At 52.4% G+C, this 21,517-nt stretch overlaps 5 protein-coding genes across 5 annotated transcripts; 4 read left to right on the top strand and 1 right to left on the bottom strand.

Moving 5' to 3' along the window:
* Nucleotides 1-23: 23 nt before the first annotated feature.
* On the bottom strand, nucleotides 24-3,109 carry HD553DRAFT_333337 (Metallo-dependent phosphatase-like protein). The gene is made up of 9 exons (XM_046182099.1): nucleotides 2,506-3,109; nucleotides 1,918-2,410; nucleotides 1,784-1,838; nucleotides 1,458-1,705; nucleotides 1,274-1,387; nucleotides 1,181-1,208; nucleotides 584-1,107; nucleotides 467-514; nucleotides 24-393 (listed from the first exon to the last, which is right to left on the bottom strand). Exons 1-9 carry the CDS (start codon nucleotides 3,022-3,024, stop codon nucleotides 215-217), a joined length of 2,208 nt encoding a protein of 735 aa, XP_046039437.1. The 5' UTR covers nucleotides 3,025-3,109; the 3' UTR covers nucleotides 24-214.
* A 254-nt stretch (nucleotides 3,110-3,363) lies between these two features.
* Nucleotides 3,364-4,681, top strand: HD553DRAFT_253953 (ankyrin repeat-containing domain protein; the record flags this gene model as incomplete). The annotated part of the gene is made up of 6 exons (XM_046177339.1): nucleotides 3,364-3,406; nucleotides 3,504-3,667; nucleotides 3,758-3,944; nucleotides 4,103-4,188; nucleotides 4,306-4,370; nucleotides 4,453-4,681. Coding segments are annotated over 6 exons (774 nt in total), but the record flags the coding sequence as incomplete, so codon positions are not given.
* Nucleotides 4,682-10,422: 5,741 nt separating this feature from the next.
* Nucleotides 10,423-11,573, top strand: HD553DRAFT_303902 (uncharacterized protein). The gene is made up of 4 exons (XM_046178939.1): nucleotides 10,423-10,491; nucleotides 10,549-10,702; nucleotides 10,757-10,836; nucleotides 10,899-11,573. The coding sequence occupies exons 2-4, from the start codon at nucleotides 10,555-10,557 to the stop codon at nucleotides 11,301-11,303; spliced, it is 633 nt and encodes a 210-aa protein (XP_046039435.1). The 5' UTR covers nucleotides 10,423-10,491; nucleotides 10,549-10,554; the 3' UTR covers nucleotides 11,304-11,573.
* Nucleotides 11,574-13,939: 2,366 nt separating this feature from the next.
* On the top strand, nucleotides 13,940-14,728 carry HD553DRAFT_338710 (uncharacterized protein; the record flags this gene model as incomplete). Its single annotated transcript, XM_046182367.1, has 1 exon — nucleotides 13,940-14,728. One exon carries the CDS (start codon nucleotides 13,940-13,942, stop codon nucleotides 14,726-14,728), a length of 789 nt encoding a protein of 262 aa, XP_046039434.1.
* A 2,753-nt stretch (nucleotides 14,729-17,481) lies between these two features.
* On the top strand, nucleotides 17,482-18,222 carry HD553DRAFT_338709 (uncharacterized protein; the record flags this gene model as incomplete). Its single annotated transcript, XM_046182366.1, has 1 exon — nucleotides 17,482-18,222. One exon carries the CDS (start codon nucleotides 17,482-17,484, stop codon nucleotides 18,220-18,222), a length of 741 nt encoding a protein of 246 aa, XP_046039433.1.
* Between the last annotated feature and the right edge of the window lie 3,295 nt (nucleotides 18,223-21,517).

Raw genomic sequence — 21,517 nt, 5'->3', positions numbered from 1 at the left:
AAAAGGGCCGTTGCGCCTGTTGTCGAGCGAAGAAGCGTTATACTTTTGATCTCCGTTGTAGAGCTCTCAAAGGTACCTTTCTACATGGGGACTTAGATGGTATGGGGTATGGTGCGCTCATCATACGAGTCAAGTTACAACGGTACGGACCTCTCTGTCTGTCTATATACACGTCCGTTGCAGAGATGCAAGCCTTCCAAGTGGACCGCCATGCCTAGTCGACCAGCTTGACGTTCATAGATTGCCCATCGCTAACGAGCAACTGCTTTTCGATTACCTCGTCGTGTTCCGTCCGCTTCCAGGTGATTACCGTCTCTCCAAAGTCGGATATCTCGTAGATTCGTACTCTCCGGTCGAACTCCATGTTTCCGTAGGCGTCGTATGAGCTACCGCCTGGCATTGCCGTAGCAATAGGATTGTCAGCTTGCGCGATCTTCATCGCCACCGCATTTAATTTAAGTCTCACCGCCGAAACAGAACCAAATCCCGTTATTTCTCCTGCAATGGTCGGTGTCTGCAAATCATACAACGGAATGTCAGCGAGTTCGTTAGCGAAACTAAATTATTGCGCCCCTGGACTCACTATGACAATGGCCATGTCCGACAACTTTGACTTCTAATCCTCCCATCCGATCCATATTGACTTCCTGATCGGCGACGTCTTCCGGAACAGCCGGCGCCTGCAGCAACCCGTTCTCGAAGAATCCTCCGTTCGTCTTGCTGCTCCCGGGCCCGTCCCCGCCCAATTCCATACCGACGTTCATTTCCTCCCCAGTCTCCTCGTCCACATCCATCGGGATATAGCTCTCGATCAACGGGATGTGGAAGAACATCATCGCGTTCGGTTTCGCCAACGTCCTCTTTTGCTCCCGATCCCCCAACCTAGCCTTCCCCCCATCGGCCCGCTTCTTCCAGATCTTGCCCAGGTCTTCCGCGCCATCAGGCGTGAAAGGCCGTTCGATCGGCTTGATCGAGGCGCTTGTGTTCAAGAACCAGTCGATCTGGCTGGGTTTCAGGTAATCGTAGTCCGACCACACCCAGGGGAGTTTACGTTTCTGTCGAGCGTGCGAGTCGAGGAAGTAGAGGGTGAAGAGGTGCATCATGGATCTGTTTGGATTTGTGCGTGGGTGTATCAGTTACCGAACGCTAACAAGGACGAACCGTTCTCGGTAGCACTCACGCGTCGTGCGAGTATAGCTTGACGATGTCTACAATCCGACAATGTTGAAGATCAGTTGCATACCGGCTGAATGTCTGCCACTGCGTGACTTACAATTGCCTACCCCATCAACACCCTGCGGCCCGGGCTCGGCCAACGAGTAAGGCAGCGTCTGCATATACTTCATCTGCGCCGCTCGATCATCCGCAATCTCGGAATCATGGTTGCCTATGCCCATATCAAACCCGTCAGCGAGCGACCACACGCATAGAACCCCCTACACAGCTGGCTGGCTCACCAAAGATGGCCGTCCAAGGGATCTTCCTATCAATGACAAGCCCGGTGACTTTGGCTATCACGCTCTTCGCATCCCAACTGCTCTCCTGTCCGTTCAGCTGGTCCCCGGTAAAGACCACCAAGTCCGGTTTCTCCTCGTCCAGCATCCTGCCCAAGAGGTCTTGCGTATCATCGTCCCCTACGCAGTTCTGCTTGGGAGTATCTCGGCATTCACCATGTCCGACCGAATAATGTAGGTCTGCGATTTGCCTACCATGCGTCAAGCACACAAAAGTCAGAGGCAAGCGAAGGGGTTTTTTGTACAAGCGTAGAGAAAGTGAGACTCACAGGATCTTGAACTTGCCATCCTTACCAAATCGAGGAACAGGCGCCAAGGGCGTGACTATCATCAATCCCAGCATGCCTCCCATGAGCCAACCCGCTTCCTGCAACCTGCTTTGAACAAAAACATAGAGACTTACCGGGATTCCCTTTCCTGACCACGATATCCACCGTCTCCCACTTGCCCTCTTTCCGCTGTACGACCGGTCCGTTGGTAACGCGCTCGAAAGACCAAAAAGGCCTGTTGTCACCGAAGAGGACGTCGATCTCGGTGATGATCTCGTCGTCATCATCATTGGCGTGAACGTTGGCGGTAGATGTAGAATGTCCTTCGAGTTCCGTCTCCTCTTCTTCCTCCAGATCGGTATCCCATTGCGACCACTCCCCACTATCCCTCCTCTTATTCCTATAATGAACCCCTCCTTTACTCAGACCAGCCTTGTTCCCATCCCGGGTCTTGTACCACATCCTCAACGCTTCCTGCTTCGGCCACACCCCGTCCCGGAAATTCCCTTTTGCCATGGTATACTGTGAGAGGTTGATATGACCCGGTGGGGAGGCGCTTTCCGGTAGGAGGAGAAGGGAGGTTATTAAAGGGACGTCTAGGCGGCGGGTACGGCGGTAGTAGATGTTCTACGTATGATGGCGATAGATTCATTGATAGTAAAAAGGCCCGAGTCTGTCAATCCCTCGATAGTTGGGTAGAGGTGAACGAAGGCGAGACTTACCAGGTACCATAACCCCGACTTGACGTTCAGATCCCTCTCTACCCTCACCCACCTCCCTTTCAACTTGTCCTCCTCAGGTGTAGTAGGCGGGCTACACAACCGGGGGTAGATCCAAGGTGGGAAGAAGCAGGGCATGACCGTGACCTCTGTCAACCCCGTCGTATGCCTCAAAGTAGGGTCCCAGTTCCCCAGAGGTAAGCTTGGAGCAAAGGACGAGTCCATCCCATCGATACCGTCCTCGCCACCCAGAGAATCCGCAGGGGTATCATCCTCTCCTCCAGCTTTAGACCCCTGAAGCTCGCCAGAGGAGATGACGCCCTGTTCGGTCTTGGGATACCGTACCACATCCCAACTCTGCCACCCTAAATGCTGGTTCCTAGCCGGGTTGACCGGTCTTCCTAGTAAGTCGAGCGTGGTCAAGAGGACGCAGAAGGCTAGGATCAAGGTTATGGGGATCAAGGAGACTCGGAGGCAATAGGTATGGTAGCGGGATCGAGGTTGTTGTAGCTGGTTCTTCATCTTGACATGCTATATGGTCTTATTGGGTGGGTATCTTTAGTTCGAGGTCATCTCCTCTTCTGAGGCTGATTGTGGTGACTACGATAGTAGCAGTGTAGTGTTTTTGCGAAGTTGTACAAGGGTCGAGGTCGAGGTGATTGCTGCTTCCCCCCTTTGTAGCTGCTGCTCATGCTTCGTCATGGTGCCCGACCTCAAGTGACCAGTGACCTATCATCAACAACATACTCCCACTCCAATCTATGGACCCATCGACGACACCTTCAGAGGCTTTCCTGATCATTCCTCTCGAATTATCATGACATCACCACCTTGAAGAATTCACTGAAAAACATGGCTCTCATGGCCCGAAATCCCTCATTACGGCTCCGTCAGGCCGTCCAGAGTGAGTCCCTCAAACCCCCACCCCCCTGCATTTAGTCTAGTCTCTACCTCTTCACAACATCTAACCATCCCTTTTCTTCTACCTCTTCGTTGCACAGAAAACGACCTCAATCTGGTGATGAGGCTCCGGTACAAGACAGACCTCCGGAACACGGACGAGAGGCGCCTGACATCGCTCGCCTGGGCCGCACTGAGCGTCTCCAAGGACGTCTTCGAGTGGTTGTTATTAGATGCTGGGCATGATGATGACGAGCTGAGCAGGGTCAGTCCTCTTCCCGAACCGATAACATTCAGATGATGTGCTGGAAAGTCTATGCTGATATCGACGGTTGGTCCTGATCTATAAATCTAGGATTCGGAGAATAGCACGATCCTGCACCTCCTAGCCTCCCTCCCTTCTCCCGAATATAACAACAACAATTATAACACCCCGAACTCCAGCTTCGGTCCGAACATGAGTACGACGGGCGGGAAGGAGAAGAAGAAAGTGGAGATCTTTCAGGCGGCTTTGAGGATGACGAACATGTATTGGGATGTCTGTGAGTTTGGCGGTGATAGCTATCTCGATCTCGTCATCTATCTTTGTCATCCTTCTCCGGTTCGAGACCTCCGTCAAGGGAAAGATCAGAGAGAGAGATATGGGGAGCTAATCCTCACAAACCTTGATTTTTTTTTGCAAATTTCGAATGATGAACAGTCCCCGACCTGATAGACTGGTCAAACTCGGCGGGGAAGACGGCGTTGCATATGGCCTGTCAGAGTGGGAATACCGAGTTGGTCAGGGTCAGTTTTTCTTCAAAACCCATAATCAATGATCTCTTATTCACCGAACGATAAGTGTGATATCGTGTTATACGTTCCAAGGCTGATGATTGATATGTGCGTTCATGATGTTATTAGACGCTTTGTGAGCTCGGAGCGGATATGCAGTTGACGGACTTGCAAGGCAATTCTCCGTTACACTAGTAAGCACCGCTCCTACTCCTTACATCGCCTGGTCCATTGCCTGCTGCCTTGCTAAACCGCTGCCAAAAAAATCGATCGCAGCGCCTCGGCTTGGAACAACCTCGCCTGCATCAAGATCCTGCTCGAATTCGGCTGCCCTTCTTCTTCCCGGAACAACGAATCCTTCACCGCGCTCGACTATGCGTTCTCGACGACGCTCGCTAGAGAATTCGCCCTCGCCATCAGGGAGGCTGGGGAGGCGAGGAGGTTGAGGAGGATACAGGGGACTTCGGGGGCTTCGGGGGCGGAGTCGAGGTCGGGGTCAGGGTCGGGGTATGGACATGGGAATGGGACTGGGATGGGAACTGGACCGGGGCTGGGACCGGGAGGTACCGGGTATTTCAGGACGTTGGCGAACAAGGGGTCGTTTGTCACCGTCTTCAGCGAAGAAGCCTCGACGGGGGCTGGATCCGGAAGTCGGAATAACAACATCGGTTCTCCCATCATCCAAGGAGGAGGACCGTCGACCCCACCTCAGTTCCATTTGACCACCCCTGAAGCGAGATCTCCCAGCTCGAGCATGTGGTCTTTACCCAGCAGCGAGCGACAGCCGAAAACCCATGCTTATCCTGAACGAGGTCTGGTTCCTTCCACTTCCCGGCAGACGCCTAGGAAAGATCAAGCGAACCACAACTATAATCGGACGAGCCCGCATTTATCGCCCACCCCTACACCGCCCCCTTCTACGTTAACCAGGAACCCACACTCCGAGACCTATTCGCTGGACCCTCAATTCCATCCCAGACGGATCGAGAGGTCCTCTTCGAACCGCTCTACTCCTTCGGAAGGAAGGTCCCGGACCAACTCGGCGTTCGAATCCCGACGACCTAATATCCCTGCGATACATATACCGGATAGCCACAAGTACGCCAACACGCAAATCAGCACGAACTCTAATGGCAATACGAATCCAGACACAAACACCACGGCGAATTCCAGGGAAAGACCGAAGTCGACGGAATTCTTCTTGGTTGGAAATCAACAGGAGCAGCAGAAGGTGTTTGATAGTCCGGTTTCGATGAGGTCGGTCGTACCGCCGCCACGAGCGAATGCGAGTTCGAATGGGTTGGACTCTTTGTCTCTTGGGAGACCGTTATGATCGTGACTATGAGTGAAGGTGACTTTACGGGGGGTCAGCTCAAAGTCTGTACTTGCGTAGTTGTAGCAAGATTATATATCATATACCACAAGCCAATTTATAGACGCTATCGTGATCGGTCGTCGGTCTGACGGTGTACGGGTTGAGGTTGAGACATGAGATGTTGAGGCTCGGACTTTGTCCCCCTGTCAAAAGTGACGTCAAGCCGCGAGCCGAGGAGCATATTCGAATTCGCGATTAGTGACCTACAATCACTCTGCTCTTCTTATATCGGTGAATGATGCGAGATGTCTATCGCTTGAAATACAATAGCAGCACGACTACGACAGGACGGGCCTGGAACTGCTGATGGTGGCCTGAAGCTATACCCCTGCGTGACCTCCAGGTCAAGCACAACCAGAATCGTCAGACAGGTAACATCACCTCTCAGCGGCTTCAGCGAGCGTCAAGAACAAGATGGCTGCTCCTCGTATCGCCATCGGGTCGAGAGTTCTGATCGCAACTGGTGAAGGCACAGTAAGATGGATCGGTACGAATCCGGCGTTTGCACAAGGAGATTGGGTCGGGGTAGAGCTGTAAGCTATGACTGTCATACGAATGCATTGTGTTATACTCTTGCCTGATCGTTGTTGATCACTTTGATATAGCTTCGAACCGAATGGCAAGAACGACGGGACCGTGCAAGGAACGACCTACTTCCACTGTCAGCCTCGCTATGGCGTGTTCGTCAAAGCGATATCCATCAAGGCCGTCGATGGTAACATCAACTCTGCGGCTTCGAGCGTGAGTATGTTCGTTTTGATCAGGCTTACATCCGTAGCTCACAGCGATGGTCTTGTTCAGTCTCGACCACATTCATCGCTGTCTGTACTCTCCGGCAATGCGTCCCCTGCTAGACGATCTTCCTCTTCCCAGGCGTTCTCTCCTTCGCAACCTGCCAGCTCTAGCAGCAACCTGCCATCAAACCCTCTTCAACAAAAGCTTTCCCGCGCCGCTGCTGGTCTCTCCACTTCCTCATCTTCATCACGAGACCTAGCAGGACTGTCAGGACTGTCTCGTAGAGGCAGCGTCCGGCCAGCCCCAACGGACAGTCAGGATCGTCGAGCCTCATCGCCAACCCCTTCACCCAGTTCGACACCGACCCCGGCGCCCCGGCCGATCACAACGACCCGCCCACCTCGGCCTTCTTCGACGCTCAGCCAGACGACATCGGCTGGTCTTCCCAGACCGTCTGCTATCAGTACAGGTCGGATACCGACCCGACCGGGTTCTTCGGCCTCGACCCATTCTCGGCTGAGCCGGCCTTCTTCAGTTGCGTCGAACATCGAGGGCGAGGACGACCGCCCGTCCTCGCGGGCATCGCAATCACAGCTGCTAGCAGAGCGAACCACGGAAGGAAGACAATCTGCAGCATCGATCCGGACTCTGGAGGTACAAGAAGAAACGTCAGACCCGATCGAGGAACTTCAAGCCACCCCGAAAGCGTCTACCACTGTGGAACCTCGTCGGTATGGACGAGGACTCGCTCAGAGCCTCATCGCCAAACAGTCCGCTCGGAAAGAGGCCACGAACAGCAACGATAATGACAATGCCGCTAGGGCGGATGGTCCGAGTGATCAGGCCGATCCGGCAAACTTTTTTCGAGCGGCTAGGTCGCAACGCGCAGCGAGTTCTATACCGGAGAACATCTTGGTCGGTCCTATCCAGTCTGTTCCTTCGAACGAGACTACCCTCCCGGCGGGTGGTCTGACGGATCGAGGGGGAGAAGTCAGCAAGCCGGTAGCACGTCAGATCGAGGAGATGGCCAACAAGATTCGGAGGTTCGAAGCGAGACGTGTGGAAGATGCCGAGAGGATCAAGTCGTTGGAACTGAAAGTCGGGGAGGGCGACCGTCAGGCGGAAGATCTTCAGAAACTCACCAGTAGGTCGTGCTGATTGTCGTTCGCCAATACAATTCCAGTCTGATTAGGGTAAATCGTCTCAACAGCGAGGTTCAGGGAGATCATGAAAGAACTCAAAGCACAACGTGTTCTCGTCAAGGAGCTCCAGGAAGGCAGCCAGACCGAAGCAGAGCTCAGAGAGTCTTTCGAAGAAGCCTTGGTCGAACGGGAGTTGGCGGATGAGAAGGTAGCCGCGCTGGAATCGCAAGTGCACGACTTGGTGGAAAAGGTTCAGGGACTCGAGGCGGATAATGAGATCTTGCTCGAGGAAGCTGGTTAGTTGCGATTGCAAACTTGTGATTTCGTTCGTGACACTTATGGATCGACCGTTTGCAGCCAAGTACGATCAGCCTGCGGAACCTGGAGAAGAACGGTCGTCGGTGGCGCTCATCCAGCTCGAGAGACAGAACGAGCGACTCAAAGAGGCCTTGGTCAGGTGAGTCTCCCTAGGATACGAAAATCATGTTGGAGCATTCTTGGCTTAAGACTGTCCTTCACTACAAAAGGCTTCGAGATGTCTCGACCGACACGGAAAAGCAGCTGAAATCCAGAATCACCGAGCTGGAAAAAGAGACCAGCGGAAACGGGCGGCTCAAAGGTTGGTCTTACTGTCTCAACTTGAAGTTCCATATACACAAAGCTGATTCTTGGTGGGAATGTTAGATGAACTCGGAAAGGTCCGAGGCCAGCTCGAAGATGCCGAAGAAGCGATCGACGACCTCAAGCAACAGCTCGATGTGGCTTTGGGTGCTGAAGATATGCTGGAGCAGTTGACTGAGAGGACGCTAACTATGGGCGAGGTAGGTCTGAACTACGTCCTGCTGTATTTCAATCGTGAGGGCTAAGTTGTCTTCCGCCTCCCAAAGAAAATCGAAGAAATGAGGATTCACATCGAAGATCTGGAAGCGATCAAGGAGATGAATGACGAGATGGAAGAGGGGCACATAGAAACCGAGAAACACCTGCAAGCCACTCTTGGTCAGTCCGACGAGAATGTCGCTGAAGACCCTCATCTCCTAGCTGATACTTCTCTATAGACTCCCTTGCGGCTGACCTGCGGGAGCAGAAAGATCGCGAAGCGGACTTGGAAGTCTTGGTAGCCGATCGAGAAGGCACGATTCTCCAATTCCGGGATCTGGTGCAAGGTCTCCAGAGGTACATCTCTCCCCTCCGAATGAACTCCGGTACCTTTACTGAACCTCTCTTTACTTACAGCGAATTGAACGATCTGCGGGCCAAGCATCACGAGACTGAAGCCGAATCGCACAACCTGTCGACGCAATCCCAGGCGATGCTAAACATGAATCTGAAGTTGCAAAATTCGGCTAGCAAGACACAGGCAAGAGTGCTCGACCTTGCCCTCGCCAAAATTGAATCCAAGGTGGCAAGGGAGTACACCGAGATCATGCAGGTCAGTCGCCTTGGCGCCTGCATATATCGTGCAAGCGGGAAACTGAAGAACACTTTCGCAGGCATACCTCCCTGCTAGTTACTTTGAAGCCGACAGCGAGGCAACAAATGCGGTACTTTTGGTTCACCGCCTTGCTGGCAAGGCGGACATCCTGGTTTCGACCTTTTGCCAAATGCACAACCTGCCAGATGCCCTGATCGACGTCAACAACGATCGCCTGCCTGGTGTTTGCGAGGTCCGAGGCTTGATCACCGTCTTTGCCAACATTCTCGCACGCTTGGCCGGCAGCATGATGCGGGGTCCTCCTCAAGAATTCTTGGCCCTGGCAAGGTTGAATATCGATTTTGCCCCGATCGAGGAGCAGGTCGACCACTGGTTCGACCTGATCCGGAGGAACGAGTTCAGCGAGCGCGATTGCTCCCTTGAACTGGCGGGGTATGTTCTGGGCAACTTTGCTGTCTACTTGCGCCTTGACTTATCCGTCCGATCCTTTCCAGCTATGTGGGCGAATTGGAACAAGTCCTGTCTTCTTTCACTAGTGGAGTTGAGCTGGATGTCGCGGAGCGACAGCTAGGATTCGCTCTAGCATTCGATTATGAGCTGGATAACTTTGCTGCTTCCGTCGGTCTTGCACGACATGGTATCTTGGACCTTGTCAATGATCCGGGTAAGTGCAAGAGGACGGTCTATGCGACAACGCTCGTTCTTATTTTGCCGAGTAGATGCTCTCGTGGAGGATCCTGTGCCTGAAATTGAGCAGGAAATTTTCGAACCTGTTCAGAGGATCTTGAATCAAGTCCGAGCGGTGAAGCTTAATTCTATGTGAGACGAACGATTGGCCTTCGTAACAAGGAAACGTTACTTATCCTGCGAATCTAGGAAACTGGTCGAATTGGTTCGGAATGTGGCCAGCAAGTCCACCGCGCTAGAACACGATCTTCAAACGCCGCTGCGGATGATCTCAGAGTCGGTGTCGCGAGCGACCGATGTAGCTGTGCAGGTACGTCGAGTTCTATTGATACAGCCAACGCCTCTCGAATCTGATTGCCTGCCTTCAGCTCGCTCAAAAAATCGGTGGCCATCTTAATGATCTGAGAGGGAGTCAGGAACCCTTGAGATTGTCCATAGTTTTGCAGTTCTTGCTAGAGGTCACTTCAGCAATTAACCCACAAGGCGATATCAAGCCATGGGACATTATCGGCATGTTCGTTACCAGACTCGGAACCGATCTCAACAGTCTGCTCCCTCGTATTCAGACGGCAATCGAACAAGGCAATCTCATCCACAGTGAGCGACACTCTTTTTTAACGTCAAGCTTGATCTGCTCTTATTTCAACTCGTGTCCCACTTCATAGCTGGGTTCGCAGGACCATGGGTTCTACGGGCAGATGCCCTGCGAGCCGATCTGGTGGCAAACGCAGAGGCAGAAAGTCGCCTCGTCAGTCAGGCCGAGGAGATCACGTCGTTACTCCGGGAGATCAAGACTAGGGTAAGAATAAGTCCTACATCTGATGCCCGCCACCTAGTTGGGTTCGCTGATAGCCCTCTCGGCTTTTTAGGACCAAATCCTCGAAGAGACTCGGGCCAAATTTGAACTTATGGACAGGCGGCTCGAAGACAGCAAGAAAAACGTGAGCGCTCTGATCAGTTGCACCAACCATATGCTAACGTAATACTGTCTATATCAGGCCGATATGCTGTCCGAGCTGGAGGTCAACCTGAAACGAGCGACTGGGCAGGAATTAGAGGCCAGGGAACAGGCACAAAAGCTACAGCTCGAGCTATCCAACCTGGAGACTGAGAACGCTCAACTGAGGCAGTCGTCAGCTTCGGGCTCTGCAGGTAAGTAAGCCGGATCGGCAATAACGCAACATTCAGCTGAAGCCCTCCAAACAGGTGAAGGTGCAAGACCTAGACGAGCAGGTGGTGTGGCAAGCGGTCTCGACGACGGGCAAGCGACTCACCTAGTCGACGAGGTAAGTCAGCGGTCTAGAAGGATTCGAGACCCTTCCGACTAATCCGGAACAACGATTGATAGATCGCCAAGCTCAAGACGGCCATCGACATAATCCGACGTGAAAACATCTTGCTCAAGGCCGAAGGACTTCTTGGGCAGATGAGGGCATTTCCTGCGCTCCCTCACGCCATCGAATCGGTTCCTGCGCTAGACGCCGACGAAGCGAAGGACAACGCTTCGTCGGAGTCTGACTCATCACCGCAAACTCCACAGGGAGCGGTTTTCCAGCGGCCAACCACAGTGCAAAAGAAGCACCTGTGGCGTCAGCTGGCCAACCTTCAAGCTTCTGCGAGCGTCATCGATATCACTCAGGTCAAGCCGGGTCGCGGATGGCAACCTCTGAGAAGGCTACCCGAAGCGCAGATGTCGGAGAAGCTCCGCATGGAGGAACGGGTCGTGCGGAATCTCAAGAGCTATTTGGAATGACGCTGAACATCTTGATAAACGAATGTGACGCCGGGTTCTACCTCTTACGACTTTTCATGACGAACGGATTTTCTTGTATTCGCGACCCGAACGATTAGAGGCAATGATCGTCTACTGCAATCTTGCAGCAGACCTCCCGCGATGCCGGTAGGTTATTCATGAAATGAATACGGTATCCATCGGCCATCGGTCATAGTCTGTTATGGTACCTTCCTAGCCTCTGTTCGTTGGATGACAAGAGTAATACAGTACGACGAGCTGTTCATTGACTCCTAGACAATGAGGTTTCAGAGCCGCGCTGCCAATAGCAACGCAGCTGAAGATTGAGTGCAAAATTTGCCTGTCGTCATTCTGCCTGATGATGAAATCCTTGTAGGTTCGTGATGCAAAATCCGCAGCTCTGGCCGTTGTGCTGCATATCTCTGAAGGGACAAGGGAGGCGGGTGATGCGAGGGGCGGATCGCGAATTCAAGGTCATTGCGTACACGGACGAGCGGCCCGAGTCAATGGTATATGGAGACGAGCGAGTGAGTTGACTGCCTCCTAGGCATTTCGTCCTTTGTGCTAGCTATTACATCGCAGCACTGGCTTCAATACGATGAACGACGACAGCATTCTCGACGACTCGAGCTTCTCCCTGCTAACCAATGCGGCCATCTCTTCCGGTCGACGACAGCCATCGACTGCGTATACCGATGCACAGCCTGAAATCTCCCGATCCACCAATACGCAGCACGGACATTTCTAAGATCCCCATAAGCTGGAGACTTGACCAGAGGCCTTCATATCCATCATCCGTCAAATGGAACCAGAGAGTTCCATGAAGTAGGCGTCAACAACTTGACGCTGTATCGGGGTGCCAAAGCAAGTGGATTCTTAGCTTCGCTTCGTCTGGCTGCAGTCCCTCACGTCAAGGTCAAGAAGAATATCAAAGCTATTGAATGCAATAGAGGCCGTGTCGGGGACTGTGTCAGACATAGGATACGGGCAGAATTGGCCTGAGATAGCTGTGGTCCAGATCTACCCTATTGTCATCTATCTTGGTCTCGGCGGCGGACTAGTACATTCATCTTAGAAAGTTCAAGCATGCCACACAAGCTCAGGCTTGGGGGGACTTGACACCTCCGCAGGTCAGATTGCAAAATTTCTCCGAGAGAGAAGACTACCAGTCCCGGTGGCTCCTGTCGCGAGTTCCCATAGTTCAGCTCAAGTGGTACAATGGTGGACCGATCGACGCTGCCCCTCCTGAGATCAGGAAAAAGCCAAAGAGACAGCTCGCGAGTCTTCAGGCAGACTCGGTCATCAAGGGCGACAGATTGGATGAGTTAATTGGTCACACCCACAAGACGACCCACCCCGACTTTGATTGGATTTGGACTGAGGAGATGTGGGAGTTATTCTTGAGCTTACATAAGGCCCGAGAGGAAGAGAGAGCCAAGTGTTTCGCGGAGGTGGAGAGGTCATTCGCCGAGATACAAGCGAGTCAAGAAGCTTCAATGTCTGTCTTTGATAAAGCATCGAACCTGATCGGAACGTTCTGCAGGGGAGGACGCCTGACGAAAGAAGAAGTTGACAGAGTTCGTAACCCGCAGAGGTACAAAGACCCTGAAACTGAAGAAAAGAAATAGTTGCCATGTCACACTTTCGCGGTATGTTTCGAGGATTGTAAGCGTAAAAGTATGCACGACTGATGAGAGATGGAAGATCATAGCGTGCTCCAACCACGGGCCACGACTTCCGCAAATCACTCGAAAGATCCTGACAATAATACAAGCATGCAGTTCTGGCGGAACTTCAAGCGGTTGTTTACTCTGTTATGTAATGCCAGGAGGACCCACGTCTTCGATGCTCTCGTGATCATATCTACACGATCTGTGCCTGCGTTCTCTTGCTTGAATATTGTTACGTTTTCCTGGACGTTGCTCCACCATCATGGTATCTAGACGATACAAGACTCTGGTCGAACCGTTGAGCTGCAGAAGATATCAAGCTCAGCAGTCAAAAGACTCCAACGGACAACGTACATACGAGTGAGTACACGGATTTTCTCCACCATCTAATTCCCAAGGGTGATTACCCTTTGTTCAGCATTCTTGAAAGACGACCCAAGAACCATAATATATGGTCCTCAAAGGGCATCTGTCGCATGTCGTCATTCGGTAGACCACGCCGGGCAACATGGCGTCAGCAGATTGTCAGGTCACGATCCTGCCTGGTCGTTCCAAAGCCTGATGACGACATCTCACTCACCGTCATGTGATTCAGCGTGTCACAATCCGCGAGAGATTTCAATGAGGTGATCTAGGGATATATTACCGTTCCAGGCCGTGAGGTCTCGGTGGCGGAGAGGACCTCGATGAAAGGCCGTTAAGCGCGTGGCGCACATCGCGCGAGATGTCGACACGTTTCAGCTCCTCCGCCGCGGCTGGCAGCTTACGACTGCGATTGGTTCCCCGTCACAGGATGCATCAAAGGAAGCAGAGATCATATTCGCCATCTTGGTGCTATTGCTCTCGCCTGGTTCAGTATTTAAACGGATCGGTCTATTCAGTTTCACTGACACGAAAACATTCCCTACATACTCTCGTACAATAAATAACTAAGCAAATAACCTTACACCTCACATATATTTCGAAATGGATGTCCTCTCAGCAGATCAAACGGACAACCTATCGCGCCAGTCCAGGACTTTGATGTCTATCTTTCCGCCTGTCTCTTTCAGCACCGGGACCGGCAGGTTCGTGCTCGACCCATCAGCTACCGATGCTTCGTCTGAGAGTCTTGGAGCTGAGATCACCAGCCTCATCAAGGCGGGCGTGTTTGAACCTTACCTCGATGTCATGAATTCCACCGCTGAATACAGCAGAAGCGAGGACGAGGGGTCGCTTGTGTCGCGGGACGCTAGTGTCGAGATTCATCAGGGGAATCTCACTGATAAGAAGGGCCGGTTCAACGCATCGAAGTTGTGCCGCGACACAAAGAGGAACATGAATCAGACCATAAACATCGCGAAGGTGTACGAAGCTTATATCCAGGGAAGGAGACTCGATGAGGAAAAACGCATCAGCTCTAAAACCCTTCTGAGAGACATTGAAGTCGACTTCGCTGTGCTTGAGCTTGAAAGTGGAGGGGAACTTCACCTCGAATTCAAAGTGAAGGAGAGATTGGCCGAATTGACACTGGAAATGATCTATGACGGCTGCTGGACGATGGAGATGTACCGAGCTTTCCACTACTTATACCAGTTTGGGAAGCGAGGACAAAAGGCGAAAGACGACGTCGAATTTCTCGAAGAGATAGCGGAAGAGGAAGTCAAACCTCTTGACTATCGGTCGAGCGATGACGACAACAAAAATGTCGAAATGCTCGCTCCAGAGCCAACCTTCCTCCCTCCTCAGTCAGCTGGGCACATCGAAGACAAGTAGGAACTAGGCCTAAACGATCAGATTGGTAGTGTTCCTAGCGATTGTTTTGTTGTAGACATAGATTAGACGAGATCAATTAGTTATCGGCTGTGAAGGTTCAGGCACATTTCCCTCTTACGAGAACCGTTCCCTTTTCTCTGTATCGCGGCAACAGCCACAACGTGAACGCGTATGCGAGCACAGACGGTCATGTCAGGCCGGGTTGCAGTGTATCAGGGCAAATAGATCAACTGGACCATCGAGCGAGTCCTTTCCTCTAGTGAGATTGGATCGTTCCCATTGACCAAGCTACCGACCCAGCGCCTGCTCTCCGTCGGGCCGCAGATCTGGTCTACAGCGATTGTCGAATCCGCTGCTCGATTGTGTTTGTTAAGCATCTTCGCAAGATGCTTGACCATGTCTTCATCGATTCCCAGAAGCAAAGGTAGAACTCAGTGTTTTGCTTGTATTTGTGACGTTTAGCCCGATGAATCAACGAGATCACGATGTCAGTGAGCGCCTGGCCAAGATAGCTATCGCCGCAGTGCTGGTGCATGAACCTCTAACCTCAGAACGAAGCAAACAGGTCCTGAATCCTGTCGGGCGTTCAGCGAGGCTATACGTGTGTGACGACAATGATGAAAGGAAGTCCGGCATAGCCCCCTGCTACGACTCGACACCAAAACCGGTAGACAAAGGCGTCCGGCTAGGCTTCTTCCGCTTATCGCCATCGTAGGCTTGCAGCATTAGTGACCAGACCTTGTGGTAGGAGATAGCGACGATGCTGAGAACCCTAGGCTTCTCGAAACCCAAACAAAGGAAGATTCCAGTTCCGCCTACGGTAGTCGATTCTGTCTTGCTTCTCCACGGCTGACAGGAAACTATAAAGGCGTGCCGAACTCGGATTCATCAAAATCCTTGCCTCCTTCTGCGTAGGGCAGACCGTTGCCACTTTATTCAACCTCCATCCTGTCACCAAAGAGCACTTCATCACCACAGTACAGATGTCCTTGTTGTCAGCTAACACCAGTGTCCCCGATCGCTGCAGCATCTTTGATAGCCTCGAGCGATCCTATATGGAAGCGACTCTCAGAAGCATCGCTGAAACAATCCCGGACGCCGAGTCAAGGATTGCGGAATGGACCAAAAGCGTGGAACAGTATTTGGGAAGTCCCAACGAGGAGACCTACAGATCCGTAAAAAAATTCAGGGCGATGAGCTGGTCCGCCAGATTGACACTGCACCGCGCTATTCTTACTCATACATAAGTAACGGCAAGGCACTTCTCGGGGGTCTCCACGCATTAGAAACGGTCATACAAATCCCATACATCGTTGAAGCATATCGCGTCCGACTGGAACCCACTTCAAAACAATTAGGACGCATACCCTTCATGGAAAATTTGATGGCAAGAATGGAGGCCGATCGACTCTCGGTATGCGATGGTGAAGCGAAAGTCCCAGTACCTTTGAATAAGGATGAATTCCCGCGCTTGGTCAGAGCTGTGGTCACGATCGAGAAATTTGGGCACATTCTATATCCGGACGCGGATACCTTCAAGACTCTCGTTCGTGGGATACAACCGATCATAGCGCAAGAGCGACGCGAGGAGGAGAAGCGGCTGGCAGAGCAAGCACAGACCAGCGAGCGCGAACGATTGGAAGCAATGGGTCTGGTGGAGCCCAAATAACCTTCCGATCGATCAGAGATAGAGCGACAGAAACCGATGTCATTGATCGATTTCGAGTAGCCCTTGAATCAAGAAGGTATCTAGAATGCTAGAATGCTCAAGATGCTCAACTTTGCGGGTCGATCGTCGAAGCGCCTTCCATGTTTGCCTGCCCTTTTCTTCGACAGAGTGTAGTATTGTTAAGTAACATGTAGTAGTGCAGCTCTTTCCCAGCAGATTTCTATATAGAATTCAACTTGAATGCATAGCCATGGTGAACGACTGATTTTACTAAGTGCAATTCGCTAGCGTTATCCCACCAGACTCTCGTACCAGATCATCGAGTCAGCGCTATCGGCAGGGGCGAAGATGCTTGACAAGATATTGGTAGGGGACTTACGGGCGGAATAAGGTATTGAAACATCGCCATCAGACCAAGTGCTTATTCGAGTCCTCCGAAAGGCTCGATCTGTGGATTTCTCGGTGGGTCGCATTCGTTTTGGATGCGAGCTTCCTCTGGTTTCATGTTTCATTGCTCCATCGCGTTTAAATATCCGCAACTGCCTCTCGATTCAGGTCTGGCCCTTACTACAATTGTGCCTCTCGCTTCATCGGGCTCCCTTTAAGCGCAAAAATGGAATATTAGCAATCTGGTATAGCCTGTTTGTTCTTGAGAGGATGCGAATAGGAACTCGAATCAGAGCAAGGCCAACTGGACGCTGCCGCTCGATCACCCAAGAATGTTGTATCGTAGCTGCGAGACCCAATCTGCTCAGCATACCCCGTATTCGACTACCGTTTGTCTCGAGCTCCATTCCTTGTATCTTAAATGTCGTTACTGATCGATCGCCACACCTTGAAGAGCGTAAGAAAGCCTCGAGGTCCTCCTCGGCCAAATAGCATGATGAATGACGATCGGCGTCAATTCAAGCTGAACAAAGAAAGGCTAGGGTTCTCAGCTCAGCAAGGCGATTTCCTGCTGATATAAGGGTTCTCCAAGTGAGCGTGAGCTTGAGCTCGTTCTTCGGCTGATAATTGATTAGCATCTCAGTTCATCGCAGAGATCGCCAACAGATTCACTACCCTGATCGAAGAATATCTCAGCATGCCCTCCCCACCTCCGTCATCCGCTGTATTCAGCGTGACGGAACCTGTCAGCCTGATCGATGCTTCCGTCCTTTTCAATCACCTCGACCGATCCTACCTGGAGATAGTCGGAGGGAACATCTCTTTGCACGATCCAGAAGCGCTTTCCAAGCTCAACGAATGGACAGGGCTCGCGGAGAGTTACCTAAGAGACCCTACCGAAGAGACTTACCTGCCCGTCGAAAGTCTGGGGGAGGAGCTGGACCGGCTATTCAGAGATAAGAAGTCTAAAAACGTCTATTTCCCCGAAGATGACATTTCGGAAGGGCTGGAAGACATACTGGAAGCCTTGGAGTTTCCCAAGATCTTCCACGCCTACGTCGAAGGGCTCGTAGTCGAGAACGGCTATCATGGGGGCAGAGGCCAGCTCTTACAGTCAGCCGAAGAGCACTTGAAGAGCATGGGGAGCATGGAGCGTGATGAAAAGAAGAATCACAAGGAAGGTCCATGGTTGTCTGACATCGACGAAGAACGGTTGGCCAACGCCCTGGCTATGTCAGGTGTCGGCTCCGTTCAACTAGAATTCGAAGCACACAGGAATCTTGTGGCTTGGATTTATGCTTGGCACCAAGAGCATCCAAAGGTCGATGAGGGAGAGAAGGTCAAACGGAAAAGGGACGAGAACGGATTGGGCGATGAGGTTCCCCCGAAGGAAAAGAAGTTTGTATTCCGGCAAAGGCAACCAGACAATCCCGCTTGATCTCAGGAGCATCATTGCTGTATCTGGTGTGTGAATCTCGTCAAGCTACGATAGCTCGTCTCTTGTTTTGCCAGAATCATGCTTGTAACAGCAGACGAGCATGTCATGTCTCGAATCGCAAAGATTTCTCCGTTTCATTACGACCAGCAAAAGCCACCGCTCGATCGCTCATGAAACGTACCACCAGTCGAACCGCACCCAACCCAATCCCCAATCCTCAATCCCCCTTCTGAGTGCGATCAAATACCCTACTTCCTATTGGCCAATTAGCCACCATCACCCCCTTTCGGCGCCGAGATCTGATCCCGCAGTCGTGTTTTTCCATCTGATCCGATCGCGAGTCGCGAGGCCGATTGATCAGCGATCAGATCAGGACAACGTGGGCACTTTGCGTCTTCGGGCTTCTCCGACGCCCGAGAGGTAGGGGGGACAACAAACACCGCCGACGAAAGGCGAAAGAGTTTTTAAGAAGGTCGTATTCGAATCGGGCTCGTTCTCGGTCTGCAGCGATCATATTCGGTGTTGCATGGGTGATGATCATAGACCTCGAATGAGTAAGATCACCTAGCACCTAGGTGCCGAGAACCGCGATCCCGAACGCGATTGTATTTTCGTAGCAAACGACGCCATCCGACAACGGACGGGATCATCAATCAAGGTTTATTTTCCATCCCACTCCCAGCTCCCGCCCGACCGAGCCCCGACCGGGAAGACGTCGACGTCAGGTAACGAGCGGATGCAGATGAGACGAGCGAGGGGGGGGAGGATTATCGGCCAATCGCCGGGCTTGCTTTTTTCATTTCACTCGTCCCTCGTAGCTTTTTCTCGAAGGCGAAGGGTCGGCATCATCACCGAGATCGCGATTTCGCAGTCTTGGGACGATGGGTGCCCTTACCATTACCATCACGATGAGTTGAGTAGAGATGGATCTCATCGCATGATCCGGCAAAAGCAAAAGGGGACGAAGGAGAGATATGAGGACGGGTGTGTGACTACTGTAGGCGGCCGCTCTTGATCGGGTTTTATCGCTATCAGCAAAAAGAAAAAAGAGCGCCAACGTGCAACGCGATCACACAAGTACACAAATCGCATTTCGCGCATCGTGCTTGCCGAATCCCGGATCTTCGGACCTCGAAGGTGGGAAGATCAGGTTTCATCACCTAACCCTAGGTCCCAAGACCGTATCGTCCATACCCGGGTGACCGTTTTGTTTCCCCTATGTGTTGTGCTCGGGAACGTTCTGCTCGACCCGGCGCCAGCGTTGGCATTATTGATGGTCCTGGTTGCTGGTTGCGGGTTGCGGGTTGTGGTTAAATAATCGACTGATTGCGATTGCCGCCCCCAGTTCAATCTTATCTCACGCCCCCCTTGGTAATTGGGATTGACCTGAGCCTTCTCGCGTGCCCTGGTCTGCCCCCCCCTCCTTTGCCCTTGCCTTGCTCTCGATCACCGCTGACCCGTGATAAGATCTTCCCACACACGCCTCACATTCACTCTCAGCTCTCACACACACACGCGGCACTTAGTCCACTCTCCTTCGTTCCAGGTATATTCTCTTTCTCTCATTTCCTGATCTTGCGAGAAGAGAAAAGTCAACCGTCATTAGATCGGGCTAGGCCAGGCTGACACCGGGAAAAAGAGTGGGATTTCAACGTCTGCGGCGGACTTCGGATCACATAATCAAGAAGAAACGAGACGAGGAAGATCGTCGGACCCGACGTTGAAAGATCATCGACATCGTCTATCGTCCTTGCGTCTTGCATCTTGCGTCGTGCGTTTTCGCCAAAAGACGACATATACTTATTATACTGCGACTCGACGGGCTTCGTCCGCTTCGTATACGATAACCTATTCGAGCAATCGCTTGAAGATCGGCATACGATAGTGTCGTTCTCGTCACGTCCGCCACCTACATATCACACGTTCACGACCACACACGCAGTCCATCTAGACTAAGCAACATCAACAGCACAAGACACAATCTACATTCTCTTTGTTGAATTCTTGCATTCTTTCCTTCTTGCCACGGGAGGATACAAAAAGAGAACCGATAGACGAGAGGAAGAGGTCATGGCCATCGGAGCCGAGGAAGATCGATCTCGACCGCGACACGATTCGAGGTCGAGATCGGGGTCTAGATCCAGATCTAGAACTAGGTCGAGAGAGAGGGAGAGATCTAGGTCGAGAGAACGAGCTAGTGTTGGCAATGGGAATGGGAATGGGAACGGACACGGCAGGACAGCGGGTTCCTCTATGAATAAGTTGTTGGACCGGTCTGGAAGGGGTCAGAGTCCGACAGAGGAAGGGGGTCGAGGTGAGTCTGAGATCCAGTCTTGCGATTGTTACGAAACGACACGCTGAATTGACGCTGATTGCGTGATTTCGTTTACGTTTGGTTATAGGCGACACCCGGCCCAGCCCGTTTTCACATCGATCAAGCTCCTTCTTCCCCGGTCCCCACAATTCGCACTCGCTCCACTCTCCCAGTCACCCGTCTTCCACCTTGACATCCGCCTCGGCGTCAGTCTCGGCATCAGCATCAGGGTCCGGAGCAAGACCGAGCTTGTTGAACGGGTACCAACACCCCGTCTCGACCTCCCGGGGTACTTATGCGGATAGTCCTCCTCAGAGTCCCGTGGAGAGGGGCATTTCGCAGGAGAGGGATGGGCACGGCGATGGTGATGGTGATGGCGATGTCAGATCGAGAGGACTTGGCGGAGGTATGAACGGGCACGATCGGGGTGTTCTCCCTCCCCCGCAGCATCATCACATGGAACGAGCTCATACGCATTCGTCGTTGTTGAGCGAATCGCGACATTTGCCGGTGTTGCATTCTCCTCATGCTCGTGAACGAGAACGGGAACGTGAACTTCAACGTGAACGAGGACAAGACCTGTCGAGTCACGGGAACGGGAACGGGAATGGGAATGGACTTCGGGACGGACGATCTTCTTCGGGGATCTCGTTACCGCCTATCGGGGCCGCGTTGACACCGAGGGGGACGATGATGTTGCCCTCCCGATCCAGGGATAGACCTAGTCCTATGGCCGACCCGCGGGCTTCTACCTCGCACCCTAGTGGACCGTCGATCTCTGGTATCGAGCGAGCAGGATCCGTCAGACGGGATAGGACAAGAGAGGCTACGCGACCGGATTCTCCACCGCCTGTAGGGTCTTGTCCTGGGGATGGGAGGTGTAACGGGACGGGCGGCAAGATGGGTTGTGAAGGTTGTCCGACGTATAATAATAGCTCGAGCAAGGTCGTCCTCGACGAACAACAACAACAACAGTCGACC

Source organism: Filobasidium floriforme (assembly GCF_021052385.1).
Source record: "Filobasidium floriforme strain CBS 6241 chromosome Unknown HD553scaffold_2, whole genome shotgun sequence".
In the NCBI taxonomy this organism is placed as follows: Eukaryota; Fungi; Basidiomycota; class Tremellomycetes; order Filobasidiales; family Filobasidiaceae; genus Filobasidium; species Filobasidium floriforme.
The sequence above is the reverse complement of the archived record's forward strand: the minus strand, read 5'-3'. Positions and strand labels throughout refer to the sequence as shown.

What these genes read in the sequence shown, in the direction of transcription:
- HD553DRAFT_333337 (XM_046182099.1), bottom strand. Translation starts at nt 3,024, where the DNA reads ATGAAGAACCAGCTACAACAACCTCGATCCCGCTACCATACCTATTGC. An exon ending in CGGACATGGCCATTGTCATA is followed by an intron (nt 515 to 583) that starts GTGAGTCCAGGG and finishes TATGATTTGCAG; the next exon opens with ACACCGACCATTGCAGGAGA. An exon ending in GATTTGGTTCTGTTTCGGCG is followed by an intron (nt 394 to 466) that starts GTGAGACTTAAA and finishes CGGCAATGCCAG; the next exon opens with GCGGTAGCTCATACGACGCC.
- HD553DRAFT_303902 (XM_046178939.1), top strand. Translation starts at nt 10,555, where the DNA reads ATGCTGTCCGAGCTGGAGGTCAACCTGAAACGAGCGACTGGGCAGGAA. An exon ending in GTCAGCTTCGGGCTCTGCAG is followed by an intron (nt 10,703 to 10,756) that starts GTAAGTAAGCCG and finishes CCCTCCAAACAG; the next exon opens with GTGAAGGTGCAAGACCTAGA. An exon ending in CGACTCACCTAGTCGACGAG is followed by an intron (nt 10,837 to 10,898) that starts GTAAGTCAGCGG and finishes AACGATTGATAG; the next exon opens with ATCGCCAAGCTCAAGACGGC.